This window comes from Anomalospiza imberbis, chromosome 8 (genome assembly GCF_031753505.1).
Source record: "Anomalospiza imberbis isolate Cuckoo-Finch-1a 21T00152 chromosome 8, ASM3175350v1, whole genome shotgun sequence".
Taxonomy (NCBI): Eukaryota; Metazoa; Chordata; class Aves; order Passeriformes; family Viduidae; genus Anomalospiza; species Anomalospiza imberbis.
Window position 1 is genome coordinate 23,879,536 of NC_089688.1, and position 20,632 is coordinate 23,900,167.

The following is a 20,632-nucleotide window of genomic DNA, read 5'->3' on the forward strand; positions in this document are numbered from 1 at the left end:
TACACTTTATATCATGTCCTTCCAAAGGTGTGTGGAACCTGAGTGATCATCCAATGTTCACCTCTTCTTTATTTCTCCTGTTTTATTCTTGCCCTTCTTTTGCTTTTCTATTCCTGAGCCCTTATACAAGTCCCAACAAAGGCGTGTCGTGGTTTCCTGCCTCACCCTAACCTTTAAATTATCTGACACTCACTGAAAAAAAAGATCTGCCTCCAGGAATCAAACTTTATTGAAAGTAAAAATGCTCCTTCCTATTTGCTCAGGTAGATTAACTATTAAGATCCCAAAGGTATAAAGGCTTATGTCAAGGAACGTGAACATGTATAGCAGTACTTTCTGATACATGATCTGATATCAGTTTGGGAATTTTCTTGCAGGAAATTACATAGCACTTGCTGATACCACTGCAAAGCTGCCTGCAAGTTAAGCATATTTTGCTGCTTGCAAATACAACAGGCTGAACTACCAGCTACTACAAACTGGCTGAAAACCACTCAGGTCAGGGATCTGAAGTGTTCTGCCAACCCCACAGATATTTATCTCTTTTCAGAAGACAGCAATATTAATAAATAAAAATACATCAAATTAAGTAAGAAACAAAATTTCTTCCATGTATACTACCTGCAAACATCTCACTGCATAGGAACTGAAGCAGAAGGGCAGCCGTGGTGGGTTAAAGCAAACCTCCATCCAGCTCAGGACCCTGCTTTCTTACCACAGCTCATTGTGACAGCTCTGGGAACACCAGCTGAGCAGAACAAGCACATGCAGATATTTTCCTGGTGTACAGGGTCAAAAGTGACAGCACTGCAGTCATTTTTTGACAGATGGTTTTCCGTTTGTTCAATTAGTTTCTGAATCTGTACATTTTATATGTACAGTGTCCTACACCAAAGATTTTTATAGCTTAACTATACCTTGTGTAAATTTTTTTCCTCCTATGGAACGTAACAGTGCCATTCAGTGTCCCGTTCTTCTTTGTAAGTATCAGAATTCACACTGGCTTTTCCCACCCGACACAGATTTTGACAGATTTGTTCTGCTGAATAGGAAAGAAGCTAACACTTCATGTGGATTGTTGCCCACCTTTTGAGGGGGTGTAGCCTTGTACTGTCAAGATGGTACCCTATTCTTTTAAGTTCCATATTGGAAATTTCCAAAGCTGTGTAGGGACATGGCTGCTCTACAGCACTGCACTCCACTCTAAAGGCTATACCCTGTATTTTTGACAGGGATCAGGACCTCTTCAGAATTGATCAATGCATCTCCTAAAGCTCAGACCTTGTATTTATATTTACCTTTAGTCAGGTATTTATGCAGTATAATTTCTTCCCTGCATGCAGGAAGCATCTATTACTCTGCTTTTAGAACACTAATCAAAGAACATTTAGTTGTCTAAACAAGCTGCATGTGGTAATTAAATCATTAAGAGGTAGAACTCAGCCCGAGACCTGGTCAAACTGCACTTGGCTTTAAGCCTTGAACAAAAGGATAAAGGTGGCTATAGCTTTCTGAACTTCATGCTCTTTGAACATGACACAGAACTGTCCCTCTTGTCATCAACCCCACCTAAAACCTGCAGTTCATTCACCTCATTTTACATTCACTTTCAGCACAATCCAGTGCGTGCTTCAGACACACACGTTGTTCAAGGAAACACAGCACTGAATGCACTGGGATATTCTAGCTCTGTAAAATCTATCAGTATGAGGGAGACTTACTGGAATGGCACATAGACTTCACTGGAGCAAGAGACAGTGTCTCATTTTCAGACAAAGTGTCACATTTCAGACAAAGTTCTCAGGATTGGAGAAATCTCCTTTACCTCTGTCTATCAGGTTTTGTTTTTTTTTTTTTACTTATAAACAAAAAGAAGCCATCACAATTTTGATAAAATAAGAAAATTACAACATTTTAATCCCTGAAATGTTGTGACAAAGATCCTGGTTTAATGTTTATTAAGAACAAAGTGCTCAAGGAGCATCTCTTCATGAGACATTTTGCCAATTTCTCACTGGAAAGTTAAAGAAGGTGGAGGTAGGTTATAAAATGAAGGTGATTTAAAAGGAAACTGAAAATAAATCACATCTTGAGAGCCTCTTAAGAACTGACCTTGCATTTCACAGGGACAATATAAGACAAGATGGAGTTGAGAGAGCTGCCTGCTGAAACACATTGATTAGTTCACTCAGGTCCCTGCTGGGAAAGTGTCAACATCAATGACATAGTTTAGAAAGGTCCTGAGCTGTTCCACAGCTTTTACTGAAGTCAATTGTTGCCTCAGATACTCAGAGTCACTGTAAGTCAAGTGTCTAGCGGCAGAGTGCAAAGAATTGCAGCAAACCCAACTTCCGGTCATCAGCTGCCACTCCTGCACTAACAGTGGTATGTGGACTGCTGGTTAGAGCAGGGGAGGCACCGTGAGCTCCTTTTGGAGTAACAATCACCATCATCCCATCCCCCATCTGTCCTGCTCAATTTTGATTGTAGAAGCCCTAGAAGACTACTGAGGCAGAGACACGCTCCTGTCAGGTGTACCTGGGAATGCTCTACCAGATGCAGAGTTTGCTGCTTTTCCTGCTCCCAGCACAAGAAAAAGCTTCAGAGACACTGAGCTTTCATCAATGCCTTGGTCTGGCAGTTGGAGACATCAAATCACAGTTGAAGACAGCACCATTTTCCTGGTGAAAGACACCCCAGGAGTTTATGGCACCTGATGCTTGCACTGAAAAAATTGAGAAGATGAGGCAGAATTTTATCCATTCACTGCTCCTGGAGCTGGGCTGTGCTACAGCACATCTGAATCACTCCTTACTCTGCAAGGGAAGTCCAAATATAAAGGTTCTCAAAGCTGAACCAGCTTGTTTTGTCGTGGCCATTCTCTAAAAGCTTAAGGTGTGTTCATGGTTTAGAAGCAGACAAGTTATGATAACTTGTCACCTTCATAGGAAGCTGTGGAGGAATGAATAAGGTGCACATTAGTCTCATAATTCTGTCTTGATTGGAACATAAATTACACAACTTGTGAATCAGCCAAGAAGCTGATTGGAATAGTGCAGGCCCACACAAGGATGGTTTGCACAAGGAAGAAGAAACCACACCTATTTCTGTATAGCAACTGTAGTTCCCTCCATGCCTTGGTTTTACACAAGGCAGCCAGGCAGCCATTGAACCAACCAGAGCCTCTTGAGTCAGCCCTTGACTCAGTGCCCTGAGTCCATGGTGTGCACATCACTTGGGAAACTCACTGTGAGTAACCTCGGGCATGAATAAAAGCCTTGTTGGGAACTGATCATCTTTTCTGGGGTGCAGGGAGGTGAGTAATGTCAGGATGCAAAAAAACTTTGCTAACTCCATCTCTCAAGTCCCAGGGTACTTCTAGTGTTCAAGAGTCTTGGCTGTTTGTACTCATTAATACAAAGATTATACAGCTAAGGACTGCCTTTCCTCTCTCCTTCTGGCCTTATACAGCATTCCACATAGCTTCTCAGTGGAAAAAAAAAACAAACCAGTGTTTATAATAAAGTTATACTTCCATATTATGGAGTATTACAAAACACAGCTGCTCAACAGTGTAGGACAAACTGAATTGTACTGGCCCAGAGAAGTGGGGCTGGACTGTTCTGCTGGAGCACAGCAACTGGGAGGAAGTTGCTGAAGACTTGGGCTTGCTGCTCTTATTATCACCATGTAGACAGGAGGAGTGGGTCTTTTCAGCAGCTGTAGACAGCTGTGTACCTCTGCTCAGAGAAAAGTCTGTACAGACACCAGGGCCCTGGTGCTGCCATGGTGCTCTGCAATCCAACTGCCTAACAGTTACTAGCAAGCAGCCCAGTCCAAGGACAGGGGATGGACATGTGCATTGTCTTGTGTCTGGGACTGCTCCTGATAATGTAAGTTTTGGTGACAGATTCAAACAAAGCACATGTCTTAGAGGCCCCTTGTCCCCATGCTGCTTTTTATGCACATCAATGCTTGGGCACATTTTACAACTCAGTACAGGTCAGGCTGTACAGCAGGAGCTGGCTGGCAGAACCAGGAGTTATCACCCATGTCAGATTCACCTCTAATGGCATCAAGGCTGCGATGTAAACAGATCTGTGTGCAAAGGTAACCTGCTGTTATCGCTCCCTCCCCCCCTCTCCACACCCCACCCCACTGTCCCCATAGAAATTAGGGAGCTCCTCCAGCTGTCCAGCACACCACAGAATCTGCCACGGAACAGGGCTGTGAAGCAGATGAGCCTGATCCCTGCCTCTCTGAGGGGTTTCACTGTGAGTTTAAGTAAAGTAATTTGCATGCATAATATTCTTCTCCTTCACAGTGCTGGCATGATGAAAAATCTTTTTCACTTTGTCCTCTAGGTAAGAGTTGCCTGCAACACATGCTGCATATAGCAGCACAGCTACGAGCTGGGCTGAGGCTCTTGTTTGATGCTGCTGGTTTTTCCCAATGAGGCCAATCTGCTTGGTCAAAAGGAACCAGTCCTTGAATATTTTACTTACCATACCATGCAAGTTGCATTCACAGAATCAAATAATTTCCTGTCCCCTGGCTTTTAGAGAACTCCTGCCTGTTTCAAAGTCCACCTCTGAACCCTTAACACAGTTTTAGCACCAGTGCCTTTTAGACAAAAACGATGTGTGCTAACCTCACATATCAAATATTTCAGGCAGATAGCAAAGGGACACAACCAGTGCCAGATGACCTGGCTGTGGTGCTGCCAATACACATAGTGGAGAAAAGTCAAAGCAAGCTGTTTACAAAAAACTGTCTCCATGGGAAAAAAAAAAAACAAAAAAACAAAACAAAACAAAAAAAAAACCCACAAACAAAATACTTTAAAAAAGTCTTTCTGGCAGCTCCAAAGAAAATAAGGTGTGATTTGTGAACAGCTCACCAGTACATCGATGGTTGAAATTTCAAGCAATTAGTATTTCAAACAAATAATTCTACCAGTTCTACCTGTGCTAGTCTAAAGCGTTTGAGTTTAAGCACCCTTACAAAAATCAACACAGGGAGAATTGCAGTGCAAACTGCATACAGGACAAAAGCTGGAGACAAAAGCTGGACAAAAACTCTGCTTATCTTGGAGATCTGCCTTAGAAAATTATGGGTGTTGGCAAATAAGCATGATTTCTGTCTGCAATCTTAACAGAAAATTCAAAGAACATATTGGCAAAAAAATCCTGATGAAAAATCTCAGGCAGGCTCAGCTAGAGTTGTAGCAACTCACCTCCTATACAGAGAGATGGATTCTCATTAGCAGGACGGCAAATGCAGGGGACGGTGCCTGAAGGGTCTCTGAGAGCAGTTTTCTTTTGCTTTCCCCTTTTCCAGTCCTATACATTCCTGCCCTGCAAGTCCTTTTCCCTGCTGAGTTTCAAAGTGTCATTTTTGGATCAAGGATTATTTCACAATCCAGGAATCTTTAGGAATACAAGTGCCACTGATGCTGTGTCAGTCAGGTGCGTTTGTGCATAGAACAAGAATATCTCCTGGAAGCACCTGGGCACTTAGAAGAAATTAAGCACAAGATCGTGCTTAAAGCCCACAGCTCATGCCCAGTCCAAGGAATCTGGCCAAGCATTTGGGATCACTGCTGGGGAATAAGTGAAGAAAGCACCAGGCCTGCTGCTGCAGGGACAGCTGAACTGCAACCTTAGTCTGAAACCTACGACAAAATGAAATCAAAACACTCTGATTTTTTGTGGAGAACCAAGGAAAGGTCATCCCAATGGTGAATATAGTCACTTGGGACTTGCAAACATGTACTGTACAGTGACTTAAACCTCTGATTTTCACATTGTTCTCTCCAACCCTGTGATTAGACAGTCTGTCCTGAGCTGAAGGGGCTTTGAGAAAATGCTTCCTTTAAAATAATGAGGTTTTTGAGGGAATTGTCAAGCTTAAGTGCAAAGTTTGGGGGGGGGGGGGAGGGGAAAGGGCTGTTGTACACACATGTTAGAACAGATGTTCTCTGTATATCCTGGGAAGTTCTTGCTATCCTCCATGAAAAATAAAGACTGAAGCCATTCAGCAAATTTCCTGAGTCAGACTTTGAATGGAAGGCTGCAGAGTTCTGCAAGATTTCTATCCAGAGATGGTCTCTGTCAGCATCATCCTTCTTCTTTGCTAGGAAGGTACTTCCTGTGATTAGGCTCTCAAGCATTTCAGGGTGGTGCTCATTTTTCATGGCCAATGTAAACAACAGAATGAAAAGTCCCTGCTGGGTTACTACGGTGCTCCTTCTAAGGGAACATGCTCTGCTGTAAGCCCTGTTTATTGCCACTGATCATTATGGATTTATCATGGATTGGAATTTATCACAATACAGACTGGTGTTATAATTAGGGATGTGCATTTCAGCTCACACCAGCTTTTTGTTCTCCTGGGTTCTTCACAACCATAAATCAATTTCCAAACATATGCTTATCTGAGCATTGCAAAATAGTTTTAAATCAAGAGATTGATTTCCATTAGCATAAAGCTGGATTGGGCTTGTTCCTATTGCATTTGTTTAGATCTGGATTAATAACACAAAATAAAAGAGCAATATGGATCTTATTTTGGTTCTGAAGGTGACATAGCACTTGTTATAACTGCTTGTGGCAAGAAAAGTGTGTGAGAATGCTTTTATTCCTGTTTCTACTGCTATTTATTTGCTGAACTGGTCCTCAGAAAGGCTTGAATCCTTCTTGGCTGCTGTCATGCTGCACCTGCTTTTCCTGGGGCACACAGGCTCAACCTGCCATGTGCAGGCTTGCAAAGGCCCAATTTAAATGGCACTCCTTTATTAGAGGATACATTCCAGAGGCATAAAATATTATTATCCAATACACATGACTAGAAGACTGCTGATCTCCGGCAGGACTGCAAGCACAAGATGGGACATGAGACTCTCGGTGAATCGCTCTCCAGAACACACCTCACGTGGCAGCTGGAAGCTTTGGACGTGTTGTTAGTTCTGAGGCTGGAGACCCTTCTCTCTCACACTTCAAAAATTACTGAAGTAAAGAATGAGTCAATCTTATTGAGACAGTAGCTCTCACTTCTTCAGCTGTCTCTTCTGTGGAAACATTCTCCTACATTGTCAAAATTATGTTTCCAACACTTTTCTACCTCTTCCTGTCTTCAAGAATTTCTCAGTATCTTCCTCAAGACAGAGATATTACCAGTCCTCTTTCTACTTCTTTCAAAAATTTTCCTCATCTTCTCTTTTTAGCAAGTAGTTATGGGAATTTATTAATTTCTAGGTTTTGTGGTCATAGGACAGATGTTATTTCAATTCACATTGAAACAGAGATTTGTGAGTTTTTCAAATTTAGTACTTCAACTGTGCCTGTATTTCCAAAGGGAAGTTATAGGTGTCTTCACCAGAACATACTTCTGTCTTGACTTGTTGGGTCAACTGGTTGTTTACAAAGAAACTCCTTTATATGATGTTTGCAGAAATCATAGTGTTCTTTTTTCAACTGGTCATTGAAAAAGTTTGGAGAGAGTAAAGTGTCTACAGCGTGCTGCCCGCTCCCTGATGGTTATGCTGGAGATAACACAGATCTTTGCTCTGGTCATGAGGAAGCTGGCACAGACTGAAATTGGAATCCTTTTTTTCTCAACACTGGGATTTATTTTTATGATCTTGGCCAAAAGATGCAAGGTCTATCTTTCTCAAATTCTGCTGTTAAATATGGATTTTTAGAAATAGTAGCTATTTATCTCTTTCACAGTGTCTTTCACCTGTATCTTGTGTTAAAATTACACCATTTGTGGACTTGCTTCTATTTTGACATGCAGCACTTCAACAATCTCGATCAAGTTTCTCATCTACATCCGTGACCCTGGCACAGAATTTCTGACCATACAAATGTCCCCACAGAAACAGAACAGACCAGATCCACAGAGAACAGTCACGACACAGACTCAATACTTCTCTTCAGAAGCCATTCAGAAAAAAACAGATACAAGGGTTAAAATACTCACTTTCTTTTTTGCCTTGACTCTGAGTCAGTTAAGAACAGACATTTGTAAAAGCTGGAAACTGGCTGGAGTTACAATGCAGTTAGAGACACACCATTTATCAATAGTTAGAATAAGAATAAATATTTGAGCAATATTACAGAAGCAAAAAGTCATGGCTTACAGCTCATTAACAAATATTTTCCAATTTTTTTAATGATCTCTCACTGTTCTTTAATCTAGGACAATCTTTTAGTTTGCAGCTTTCTTCTCATGTGGGTTTAAAGCAGTTTTCAGCACCATTCATGGTTATTTTGTTTATGCTTCCATTCTCTCAGAATGGGAACCTTTCCAAGCTTCTCACTTTTCATTAGAGATCATGCTTCTGCAAGCAAATCTCTAGCCAGACACACCTTTGCCATACAAACCACAAGTGATATGCTAATTCCAACCCAAAAAAGTCTTTTCAAGAATAAACAAACAGAAGATTTGTGACCCAGAAGAAAACAGATAAGTGTGAGCTCTCTCATATTATTTACTTCTGCCTTGTAAGAACAGAGGTAGAATCCTAGAATCACAGAATGGTTTGGGTTGGAAGAGACCTTAAAGACCATCTAGTTCCAGCCCCCTGACATGGGCAGAGACCCCACCCCACTAGACCAGGCTGCTCAAAACCCCATCCAACCTGGCCTTTAACACTTCCAGGGCTGGGGCATCCACAATTTCTCTGGGCAACCTGTGCCAGTGCTTCAACACCCTCACAGTAAAGAATTTCTTCCTAACATCTGATCAAAGCCTGCCCTCTTTCATTTTGAAGCCATTCAGCTCATGTCCTGTCACTACCTGCGCTTGTCATAAGTCCCTCTCCAGCTCTCTTAGGGCTCGCTTCAGGTACTGGAATGCCATCATTAAGTCATCTCACAGCCTTACATTCTCAGCCATGCAGTCTCTGGAATATCTGCCCATGTCTGCTGGTGTAGTGGTAGTAAAAAGAGTAGTAATAATAGCATAACAATAATAAGAACTAATATTATTTTTATAGAAATCATGCAGCTCTTTCATGCATGGCACTCTTACAGTTAGTTCATGTGTAGTAGGAACTCAGACAATCCTAAGTTGCTGCATCTATCACAATTCATTTAATTGAGCTGTCACTCTTTGCTATGATTAAAACGACAATGTTAAGGTGACAACTGTAGGACCAGCTCTCCAATATGCCAGAGCTGATGGAGATGGTTTTTCTTTTCACCAAGACTCATTTCTATGGAGTTAGGCAGGAACACTTCTTCATTTTCCCTCCTGACTTCTTTCACTCATTTCTCTTGACCTCAAGCTGGCTGAGGGTCGCATTGCCTTGCACAAGGGGGATTTTCCTGGAATAGCTCACTATTTTTGCTAAACAAGTATTACATTTTGCCAAATAAGTATTTTGGTAAACAAGTATTACAATTTCAGTTGCAATGAGCAAAATAACAAACACAAAACAAGGAGCATTCAGAGAAACATAATGAGCAGCAGCTGGCTTTACTGGGAAAGCCTCTATAATCTGGTTCCTAAGCTGCAAGTGACTCTTTTACTCCTTGCTCTCCCCAGTCAGGGACAGGAGTGGTTCTATCACTCCTTTATACAATGTCACCTGTAAGAGGATCTCATTTTACAAACCAGCTTTTCTCCAGTACCAAGAAGGTATTTAAAATCAAAAGGATGAAAGATGGCATGATGGCAAATGCACTGTGTTCCAGCTGCTCAGCTGGAAGGGAAGAACCCTGGTGAAAAAGGAAGCTTTCCTTTCCAGGATTTGATCACTGACTTCAGACTAGCAGATTATTTTTTCTAAATAGTTCTGAGGAACACATTCACAAGTGAACACTCAAACTTGGATCCAAGCTATTTAAGTTGCCTCTGCTTCCAGTTTTTGGCAAGTTTTCTGACTTGGCTCTGAACCTTTTGACTGTGCCCACCTCTATTTTCATGTCTCTGCTTGAAAAATCCTGTTTCTTATCCAAAGCACAAAAGTATTGCCTTTTCCAAAAGCCAGGTCTGTTGTTTGTCACTTCTTCTCAGGAAGATGACTGGCTGGAAACTTAGTTGTTATTCAAACTTTTCATTTCACAGCCATTCAGATTCTCATTAATTTGCTTCCATCAGAAATTTGTCTTGTGAGACCTGTGATAACACGCAGCTTTCTCTTATTAAAATCAAGGCATTCTGGGCTCATCCTCACTCCATATGTTGTGTATTTCAGATGTTCCTGCTGGCATGGAGCCTTTTGGATATTTTTATTGTTATCACAGGGTTGCCAGATGCATGGTATGGTGGCTGCCTTCCTTACCCAGTGCCTGCAAAGGTGCTTTTTGGATTCTACTTTAATAATATCCATGATTAAAGTTGTCAGCTGAAGGCTTTGTAACTACAACACCTAAAGGTGTTTTTAGTTTTCAGCATAAATTAAAGAGTGCAGAACAAAATATTTACACCTCCTCCCAAATATTAAAATTTGTACTAAGAAATCATTCTGTTAGGCACAATGGCATTACAAAACTAATGGATAAAACACAGTACAGGTGGTGATCTGAAGTACCCTCACTAACAAGTGCTTGTATTTTTTGGAGTTCAGTTTACTGATTTCACTGAAGCTATTTCATTTTGAAAGATGAGGCCAAATAAGAGCACTGATCCACTGTTCCCACTTCAGTCAGAACAGCATTTGTCTAAGCCTATAAAGAAGAACACTGTGAGAGTCTTATACACTTACTTTGACGGTACGTGTGCAATTTTAAGCACATAAAATCACACAACTGTGGAAATCAAGGCTGAAAAGGCCTTCAATTACATTTCTTGTCCATCTCTCTGTCCAAAGCCTACCTCTATGTTAATTATTCCTCACAAGTTTTTATTTAAAACTTTCCATGAGGTTTCAGAGCCTCCTGATGTGATCTGCTCCGTAACCCCCATATTTGCTGTTAGAAAATGTCTTGAAGTTCCAAACAAGTATCTTGAGCCGACAAGCACTTCCTCTTTTCTCTTTTCAGTGTAACTCATCTCCTTTTTTGCTGTCACCTTTTATGTATTTGAATGCTGTTATAACATATGCCATGACAGTTTTCAACACCAAACTAAGCTTTTCCTGTTCCTGCAGCTTTCCTCAGACATTGAGTTTCCTAGACTTCTGACTGGGAACTACCTCCAGTCTTCACAGGGAGTACCCAGGTGCTTGAAGCTACACACATTTTTAAGTACTGTGCTGAGCCGGGGACTTCATTCCTAGTGTTGCCCAAGGCTGTCAAATGCATGCTGGTCTGGTTTAACTGCATGACATTTCAGTTAAGCACTGTTTTGATGATAAATCTGGCAGTTTTGCAAATGACTTTAAAATTGTAACTGCAGGTAAAAACTACCCTATTTTGCTAATGAAGAACAACCAGTGCCAAACTGTTGTGAACCTTATCTACCTGACCAGCAGGCAGTGTCTAACTCCTAGCTTTGTAAGTATTTCCTTAAGAGTGCAGGCATGAACAGTGTGTATTGGAAACTGGTGTTCTTAATATGTCTGGAACCAAATTAATTTACTAATAAACAGCCATGCCCAATACCTAATGCACAGTGAGACACTGATATACACGTATATCCCCATCCTCATCCATGAAGAGGTCCAATCCCCTCCATCTGAGTACCCAAAATGTAGCTGAAGAGCATCTGTGGCAGCTGACATATGCCAAGTGTATGCAATCAAGCAAAAGATAAAGAAATCAACAAGCCAATACATGTGCAAAAAATATTATAATGAAAACTTAGGCAGACAGAGACCAAGTGGGAATAAGATGGAATGGAAACAGAGACTAAGCAACTGCCAGAGTCAAGAGCAATTAGCTCACAGGTGGGAGGGCAGTGAACCATGGCTGGGCTGGTGTTAAAGGGGCTATTAGAATTATATGCTCCTACTTCTGTTCTGTTTACTTAACTATTTGCAGCGTCAGCAGAATCCTTCAGCTTTTCCTATAACTAATGCATAGTGTTTGCACAATGAAAGAACAACAAACTAGTAAATAAAGACCAGCATCTAGAAGCAATACAAGTCAAGTGTATGATAAAAAATCTACAGTTCCCAACACATAAACAGCTTAGCAATAAGCAAGTGTATGATCCAATAGAAGACAATTGTTTGCTGTGCATTGTGTGAATGTGCAATATTCATAGAATATGTCTGTGTCAAGTATTCAGGAACTGTCAGGGACAAACGCAAACAGTATTTTAAAGAATTAGGAAGAATGTACTAAGATCGTGCCTTCAATGCATTTTTTTAATACTTATGATTTGCATTTTTCAAAATCAGTAGAAAAACACACTCAACATTCCTTTGTGGAATATATTCTAAAGATGCTCTGAACACACACCCATCTTTTCACGAAAACCTTCCTGATCTGGTAACCACCCCTTGGGATTCCTCCACCTAAGCTGATGAATTCACAATTTAATTACATACAGCACCAGTTTGAACATGTCTGTGGGACATAATTGTACAGGGAATGTTAGAGTACAGCTGCATTAATTCTAGTAATGGCTTTAAAGGACCAAAATACTGGAGAAGGCTGCATCTCCTACACAGCTACTTCCCACAAAGAAAGCACTTGAGCATTCAATCTTATCTCACTTTACTTACCTTTCTTCTGCCCAAATTATGCAGATGAACAGAAATCTTACAAATTAATTAAATTAAATTAGTTGTTGATATAAAATCATCAATTCCCATGAAACCACCTAAACTAAAGATGAAATTGGCCCATGTGGTTTTGCTGTTTAAAAAATAAATGCAGCAATAATTAACAGCTGCAAAAGAGTTTGTCATGGTAACCTCAGAGTGTGAAGTTTGATCCTCCACATTTGGATGGTAAATCATTGCAACTTCTCTATCATATCTGTGGGGATGGTTCTCGCACATAGGTTTACTTAAAAAAGTAAATCTTTCTTTGTAAGGAATATATGTGAGCCACATCTTTCCTGTTTGGTTCCTCCTCAGTGGTATTGCTCCCATTCTCCTGGTAACACACGCAAGTCTTAAAAGTGCATCACTGAATGACTTCACCTCTCTGGCCTGCTCCTGAGGCTTGGCAATATGCATGGCAATCAATCTTTGGTGGACTGGAATTTATAATAAAAGGAAAACTTATTGATTATTTAGCTTCTTGAGGTTCTTTCAGCTTCTCCACTGCCTGGTGGGCTCTTCAGAGTGCTGTACCTCAGTTTGGCTGTCTGGTGTCAAAATCAGACTACAAGTTTGACTGTGAAAAATCTAGAATAAAGAGGCTGGCAGAGCTGATGGAGATCTGGCTGCAGCACTGAGCAGAAAGGGTAATTTCTTCATTTGCAGTTTTCTTGGCACTGCTATGCAGGGACTCTGCCAGCATAAGCTTGCAGCATCTCTCAGTATTGGCTTTTGAGATGTATTTGTACTTCTTGCCTGCAAGATGTACCCATGTTTACCTGAGAAGCTGGACATAGGTAAGGAGAGCTAATTATTTGTACTAAATGGAACCTGAAACTCCTTGAGAAGGCAAAACACCAAGACCTTTCAGCAAGAGATACTGGCACAAACATTCTCTCTGGAGAAGAGACCCTCCTCTCATTGTCATTTCTCACCTCTGCCTATTGCCCTTTGTTTGGTTGGGTTTGCTTTGTTTTTTCCTGTTGTGTTGTTAAACAGATCTTTTGAAAATCAGCACTTACAGCTAGGCACATTAACTGGTTAAGCAAAGTAGAAGTAGCTCTTGCATTATAGTGGTATTTGTGAGGAAGCATGTTTCTAGGTTGGAGAGAAAACCTTAGGACTAGGAAGTGTTAAACCAGAGAGTTTCACAGCTTCCAGGCTTGATTTTACATCGTTAGAATCCTGCTTTAAGGAAAAAAATGTCTGACCCAGAATTCCTCACTGAGAGTAAACTGTAGGGAGTAGATAATGATATGCATGATTAATCTTTGCACCCACATGTCACACGTGGTTAAGTAGGGTACACCCATTTGTGCACTGTTGATCCTAGAAAAATGAATCCTACATAAGACTCCCTATACATACAGCATGTGAACAGTTTTAAGACTATCCATGCCCAGTTTCACAGTCTCAAGAATAGGCAGGGTATACACCATGTAAAATTAAAGAGTGGTCTATCTGCTGATCTAAATCCTGAGGAGCCTTTCAAGAGAAAACTTGTCAGTACATACCCATGTGCTGAGTTACCACCATGCATTTAACAATGATGACATTGCTTATTTTGGCGTATGTTACCCATGAAATGCTTGTAATTAACTCAAGGAAAAAAATGCACTAAACTTTAAAGCAACAAAACCAGAATAACTCTTTCAGCTGTGAATGAACTGCAAGATTTCTCATTTCGGGAGTGTCATGTAATATGGTATGGCATGGCTGTATCAAAGAGGCTGATGACAATGAGAGCTTGTTCAATGTCTGTTGATGTGTGTGGTGGAGGTCACTGCAGCCAGGACACAGACTTGAAGTCACCTGGGTTACTGTAGGGAAAACATCCCACCAGTTAAAGCAGGTGGTGTTTGCTAGCTTGGTTCACTTAGCATCAGTTCAGTGTTCCTGCACTCCACTTAAGACAAATGTTCTTCACCCAAAATACAACTGCCTTAATGTGTTGAGAGGGAGACTGGTGGCTTTCCCACAGAGCATGAAACACAGTAATGCAGGCAGCTGCAATTCCAGTATCCTCAGCACCACATGAAGTAATACCATTAGCTGACTCCATATGCCACACTCCCACTAAAGTTCCATCAGGACAGCAGAGTTCTGCTTCCTTTCAGTTCAGCAGGAACTTTCTCAATGACTTCAAATGTCACAAGGGCTAAGCTGCCCTTCCATAGGAAGACAACACAAGAGTAAAAATATTGTAACAGTAATCCCTTGAACCACAGAGGTTGTAAGAAAATATTACACACTTGTCAGTAAAGCTTTCTGTATATTTCTGTACACTTTCTGTACACTTCTGTGTAGAGAAAGAGACTCAAAACACAGTTATTTCAGATAGGAATATGAGTAGAAAATTTGCACTGAAATTGCTTTGGAAATAATTGGAACAAAAGCAATACAGGTCATAAACACTGAAAAATTTCATTTTTCATGAGCCATGACTAGCTTAAACTGTATATTTCACTCAAGAAAAAGGGAGAAGTGAAAGAAGCTTCACTGCCCATTTCCTTTTCCTTGCTAAAGGAAATGGCACTGAAGACAATTATGTTGTCTTCCCTTTAGCTGAGTATTTTGGGAGAAGAGGTGAGAGAAGAGTATTTATTGAGTTCCCATTGTTTTTGAGTATCTTAAATCTTTTGAATGTTAAGAATTTGTCTCAACCTTTACATTAAGAAGTGACAGTTTCATATCTGTTCACAAATTTTGATGAATTGCCAGCCTCGCAATTCTGAGGCAGCTGTTCTTAGACATGTGATTTGGTTTGCATAAATATTCCACAGACATATCCCCCATCTCACAACAATCATGCATACTTGAAATGTTACATTGGTTATTAACTGTACAGAAACCAGGAGAGAGCTTCAAGCCAGCTCCCACTCACTTGTGAGACTGATTTGCCACATAAGGTGGTGGCAGTGCCAGATAACACTGCCACACTGAAATCTCAGCCCTCTAGATATGACTTTATTTTCAGCAGTATAAGAGATGGAAAACTGCCATGAACACTTTAATATTTCATCCTTAGGAAAAGACTTCTAAAATTTTATTTTATAAGGCTTTCTCTAGCCTCAGGTAAATGATCTAATTCATTTCCAGGGAGGAAGTGTATTTTTAAATCTTGCCTGCTGATGCTGCAGTTTGGTTGGGTGTGCTAGGTATGATGGTTATTTGTTCTTAAACAAAAAAATAACCAGTGGTGCTGCTGAGGTGATGATGAACACTTGTCACTCATGTCTGCACTCAGAGCAACAGGGAAACCCCCATCAGTTCAGGAAATAGGAGAAGCCTCCATCTCTGCTTACATGCTCACTGGATGACTTGTTTGGTACACCAGTTTAATCCACTGGGTCCCCCCAAGGCCTCCAAACTATAGGTAACTGCTCAAACCAGCTCGTCTGCACTTGCAAATAAACCACGTTCATTTTTCAGCTTCACTAATTCCAGCAGTACAGATAAATGTGAGCAACCCAAGAGTTACGTGCACACAGCACAGAGTGAACTCTTATAGCAGGTATGTGAGAAAATGAAACGACTCTTCAAGCTCTGCTACAATTCAAATACTTTTAACATGACAATATACTCAGGCCATCAGAGATGGCAAAAGCTGTACTGGGACTAGTTTGGGCAAGGGCTTAGATTTAAAAGGCTTGAATTTTCTTAAAATAATGATCAACCACTTCTCCAGCAAAGACAAGAACATTGAAGGTCTCTTTATTGTTTCCTTTGTCTACTACAGTCTCATAAAGACTTCATACTGTAATATTTGACTTGTTGTATCAGAGAAAATTCCCAGAGACACAGAAATAAGAGACAATCGTATGCCGACCCCTTTTATTAGCACTGTGCTTCACCCACTTGGTTATTCACACATGCAGCAGTGAGAGCTACGCTGCTCATCTCACCTGGCTCTTACATTATCTTTTGTAATGGCAAATTGCAGTGCCCCTCAGCTACAATAAATCCAGGCAGATTTTCTTTTCAAGACAGGTACCTCAAAAATTCTAAGCCACAGATGTAAAGCAGACAAGGCAAAAAAAAGTTACTTTTGGTTTAGCTTATGCTGATGTCATTCTAGGGACTTCACTTTTAGTTACTGGGCATTTGCACCATAATGAGAATAGAATCCATCTCCCAAGGACAGGTTTTGTTGCAGTAAACTTGTTTTACTCCAGCTGGTTTATAAAGTCCTACCCTTGGTGTATTTACATGGCCACAAGCAAGTCAGAACACCTTTCGGAGAAGTGAATTGCAGCCAGCCAAACCACAGCCCTAGGCTGATGCAGAAGTGGGTAGGGTTTTTAAACTTTCTGCAGCAGTTAGTGTTTAGGCACATAAAAGCACCCCACCCTCCTGCCCCAGGCAAGAAAGAAGACTCAGACAGTGCAGAGTGTACTTCATGCATCAGGATACATCACTTGGCTTTAAACAAGATCAACAGATTTCAGAAAAATGAGAGAAGGGGGTAATACATAAGTGCCTTAAGACATAGTATGTTGACTAACATCCCAGATACTCAGTGGCGATGTTTAGGGGGAAAAGGCCTGTTAAATGGAAGTTTTGTGATGCTCCTGAAACTCTGGAAGAGAACCCATAAAGTTCAAACTGGAGTTTCTAAACTCAAAGCCAGTATCCTTTACTATTACTTTGCATTTTGTCTTTGCTACTACAGATGATGCCCATAGGGGAATTAAAACATGTAATTGTCCTGAGAATGCTGATGTGTCAGCCCCAGTGCTCCAGTGCTCTTCTGGTACCACAAGATTATTGAGAAGTACATGGATAATATCTTTCAACTGTGCAGCCAAATTGGTGTACACTTGGAAGAAAAAATAATCTGATCACTAAAATGTCAATGCAGAAATACCAAAGAAAATAAAACCAAGGAGCACATTTTCCTTTTGGTTCCTTGGGGAAACTAATATCTCTGAAGGGAAGTGGTATGTTCAGCAAATAGAGATCAATAATTTTATTACCCTGTGCACAATTTCCTACAGTTTTTTCCAATTATTTTGCTTACCCCAAACTCTTCTGATCACAAGAGGAATCAAAGAAATCAAACAACAGCATTATAGTGCTTAATCAACACTGTATTGCAATGAATGTGCTACTGTGTACACATACTGGTAATCTTAACTGAAGAGCATGAGAAACACTCTGCAGTGTGCCATAAACATGCCAGGATCAATGACACATGGAGAATCTGTTTTCCTCAAGGAAAGCAGATGAGCAGTTTTTGAGAGGAAGGTTTCAGTCTGACTCTGGTTTACCAATTGAAGAAAACATAATATCCATCATTATTGTGTTTCTGCAGTAAAAATACTGGATAGTCACTGGATAGTGCCTGATGGCACTCTAGTTCCCAGCTCTGCAGGAGCTTCCAGCCAAGTGTTGGGCCAGTCATGTTTTTGCAGTACTGTGTAAAAACCAGGTAAATTCATAGGTAAACGGAGTAAACACAGCTAAACACTTAATACCAACCTGAATAAGATCTTTTTCTAGAGTCATTGCCCATCAGTGAATACTGACGACAATATTTCCTTTCCTCTACTCCAGATGTAGCACACTAAACTCACACACCCAACACATGGCACCATCGTTCCATATTCCCAGTCCCAAACAATCTGTAATCTCACTTGGGGTGGGGCATTTGGGTGTTGCTCTAATTAAGTGCAATGATAATGCACAGGATGACTTTTTCGTGTGTTATGTTCCTGTAAAATCTTACTGGAATCTCACCTGGCAAATGATCTAAAATCTCAAACTTTCTGTTGTTCTTGTGCAACTCATCTGTTAGCATGTCTGTACAACAGAGCATGAGTAATTTAAAGTAGGGACCATCCTTGAGATTGAAGGAAATACCCTGTGAACTTGGAGACACGCCATCACAAAGCTCCAGAGTATTCAACCCTCTTGATAAATTTGCAGCAGAAGTTATATTACCACTTTCACTGTTGCACTCAGGAGTCCATTTCTAACATATTTAAAAATTAAAATATTTGCGAAATTAAATTAGCTGAAGGTTTAAAAAAACAAACTCAAAACCCAAAAAAGGGGCAGATTTAAAAAATGCTTCCAAACTGCCTCAATACTTGGGGTATTGTTCAGCAGGGTTTTTGTGGTAGATGGTTACAAAACATAGTACAACACCACATAATGTAAATTCCCACATTTGCTACTGAAAATATTATTTCTAAATCAATTTCACTCACAGATAAAATCTTATACAAGGTGTAACCTAAGGGCCTCAAGTTCTCAGATTTCTGAAAAGAACTTGTTGTAGATGGGCTTTGAATGCTTTGATACCTTTTACTGTAGGAGAGTAAAAGGTTGCTATCATCCCTGTCAAATCCTCTTTGAAATGTGTGAATCTGTGAAAACTCATGGTCAAAACTGCAGCAACTGCTAACATGTTATCACACCTACAACACTCAGTGCTTACGCACCTCTTACCTCCAGACTGTCTCTGGTCTCAATAGAGATGGGAGTTACACAAGGTGAAGAGAAAATAGTGTCCTCATCTGCAGCAGGAACCAGGCAGGAAATTATTGCAGTTCTGACACACAAGCTAAGGGCATGATCCAGCGAGAGCATGTGGGTGCCTGTACCCCACGTGCAGCTCTCAGCACAGCTGCGTGAGGCATCGATGCACAGCTCGGGGCAGTTCGGCTGTGGGCAGTGCTGGAGACACCGGGACATCATCCCTAAGGGCTGGGAGCTGTTGTTGTTATGGCTTCCTCAGCTCATTCTGTCAGTTCTGACAGTTACAGTTGAAAAACATTTTGTACAAATCAGTTTTGAGAAAAATATCCACATGGGGAAGCCAGGTGTACAGCTGGCAGAAACAGGAAAATCACTCTTACTTCAGCAGCACCTTTGAGTGTCAGGGAACTCTCCAATCTTGAACTGCACAGTGCAGCCACAGCTGGGATTGCTCCTTGTCACAGTCACAATCTCCCTGTTTCTCCAGTCAAATTTCTTCATTTTCTTCTTTCCCACAACCATTACAGTGCTGCTCATGTCACACATCTCCCAGTGAGTCCCTCGGTTACACTTTTTCCCCTTATGTGAGGAGACAGTTCCTGGGATAAAGGCTTTTGCAGCTTGAGGTGGAGAGTTGTGGTTCCCTTGGCTGTGACCAAAGGGCCTACTGTGCTATCCATAGCGGGGAGCACACCACACTGAGGCAGAACTCCCTCCCCAGGCACAGGGACACTTGCAGGGACATTGTCTCATCGTCTACAACTAGGCCAGGGATGGTTTAGGTTGGTCACTAGGAAAAATTTCTCCATAGAAATGGTGACTGGAATTGGAACAGACTGCCCACAGGTCCTGAAGTCACCACCCCTGGAAGTGTGTAAGACTCTACATGGCATTTGGTGCCAGGCTCATAGTGGTGCTGGGTCATAGGTTGGATTCGATGATCTTAAAGAACTTTTCAGCCTAGCTGATTCTGTGAGGTGACACCTGGCCTTGACCCAGACCCCAGCCATGGCGTGGCCAGCTCACGCTGGCCTAAGGGACAAAGCACCGCCTGGCCTGCCCAGATGCAACAGGAAAGTCTCCGAGGTCCCTGGGGATGGTCCGTGTTTCCCGCTCGCGGAGCCGGGCCCGGGCCCGTGCCCGGGACGTCCCTCAGGCTCCGTGCCCGGGATGACCCTCAGGCTCCGTGCCCGGGATCTCCCTCAGGCTCCGTGCCCGGGATCTCCCTCAGGCTCCGGGCCCGGGACGTCCCTCAGGCTCCGTGCCCGGGACGTCCCTCAAGCTCCGTGCCAGGGATCTCCCTCAAGCTCCGTGCCCGGGACCACCCTCAGGCTCCGTGCCCGGGATCCCCCTCAGGCCCCGTGCCCGCCCCTCAGCCCCTCAGCCCCACAGCGCCTCCCACTGCGCGCAGGCGCCAACAGCTCGCGCCGCCCGGGCACGCGCGGCGCGCAGGCGCGGGGCCGCCCCGGCCCCGGCAGCGGGAGCTTG

The 20,632-nt window shown here is 41.9% G+C and overlaps 1 protein-coding gene across 2 annotated transcripts in view; it reads right to left on the bottom strand.

Annotated features, from left to right (window-relative positions):
* COL17A1 (collagen type XVII alpha 1 chain) overlaps positions 1 to 19,849 on the bottom strand; it is a 60,818-nt gene extending 40,969 nt beyond the window's left edge. Inside the window, exon 1 of one of the 2 annotated variants that reach the window (XM_068197976.1) lies at positions 19,108 to 19,849. In XM_068197976.1, the coding sequence (XP_068054077.1) occupies positions 19,108 to 19,363 (256 nt within the window). In that variant the 5' untranslated portion in view covers positions 19,364 to 19,849. The remainder of the gene's footprint in view (positions 1 to 19,107) is intronic. The other variant, XM_068197977.1, reaches the window with a different exon arrangement.
* Positions 19,850 to 20,632: the final 783 nt, after the last annotated feature.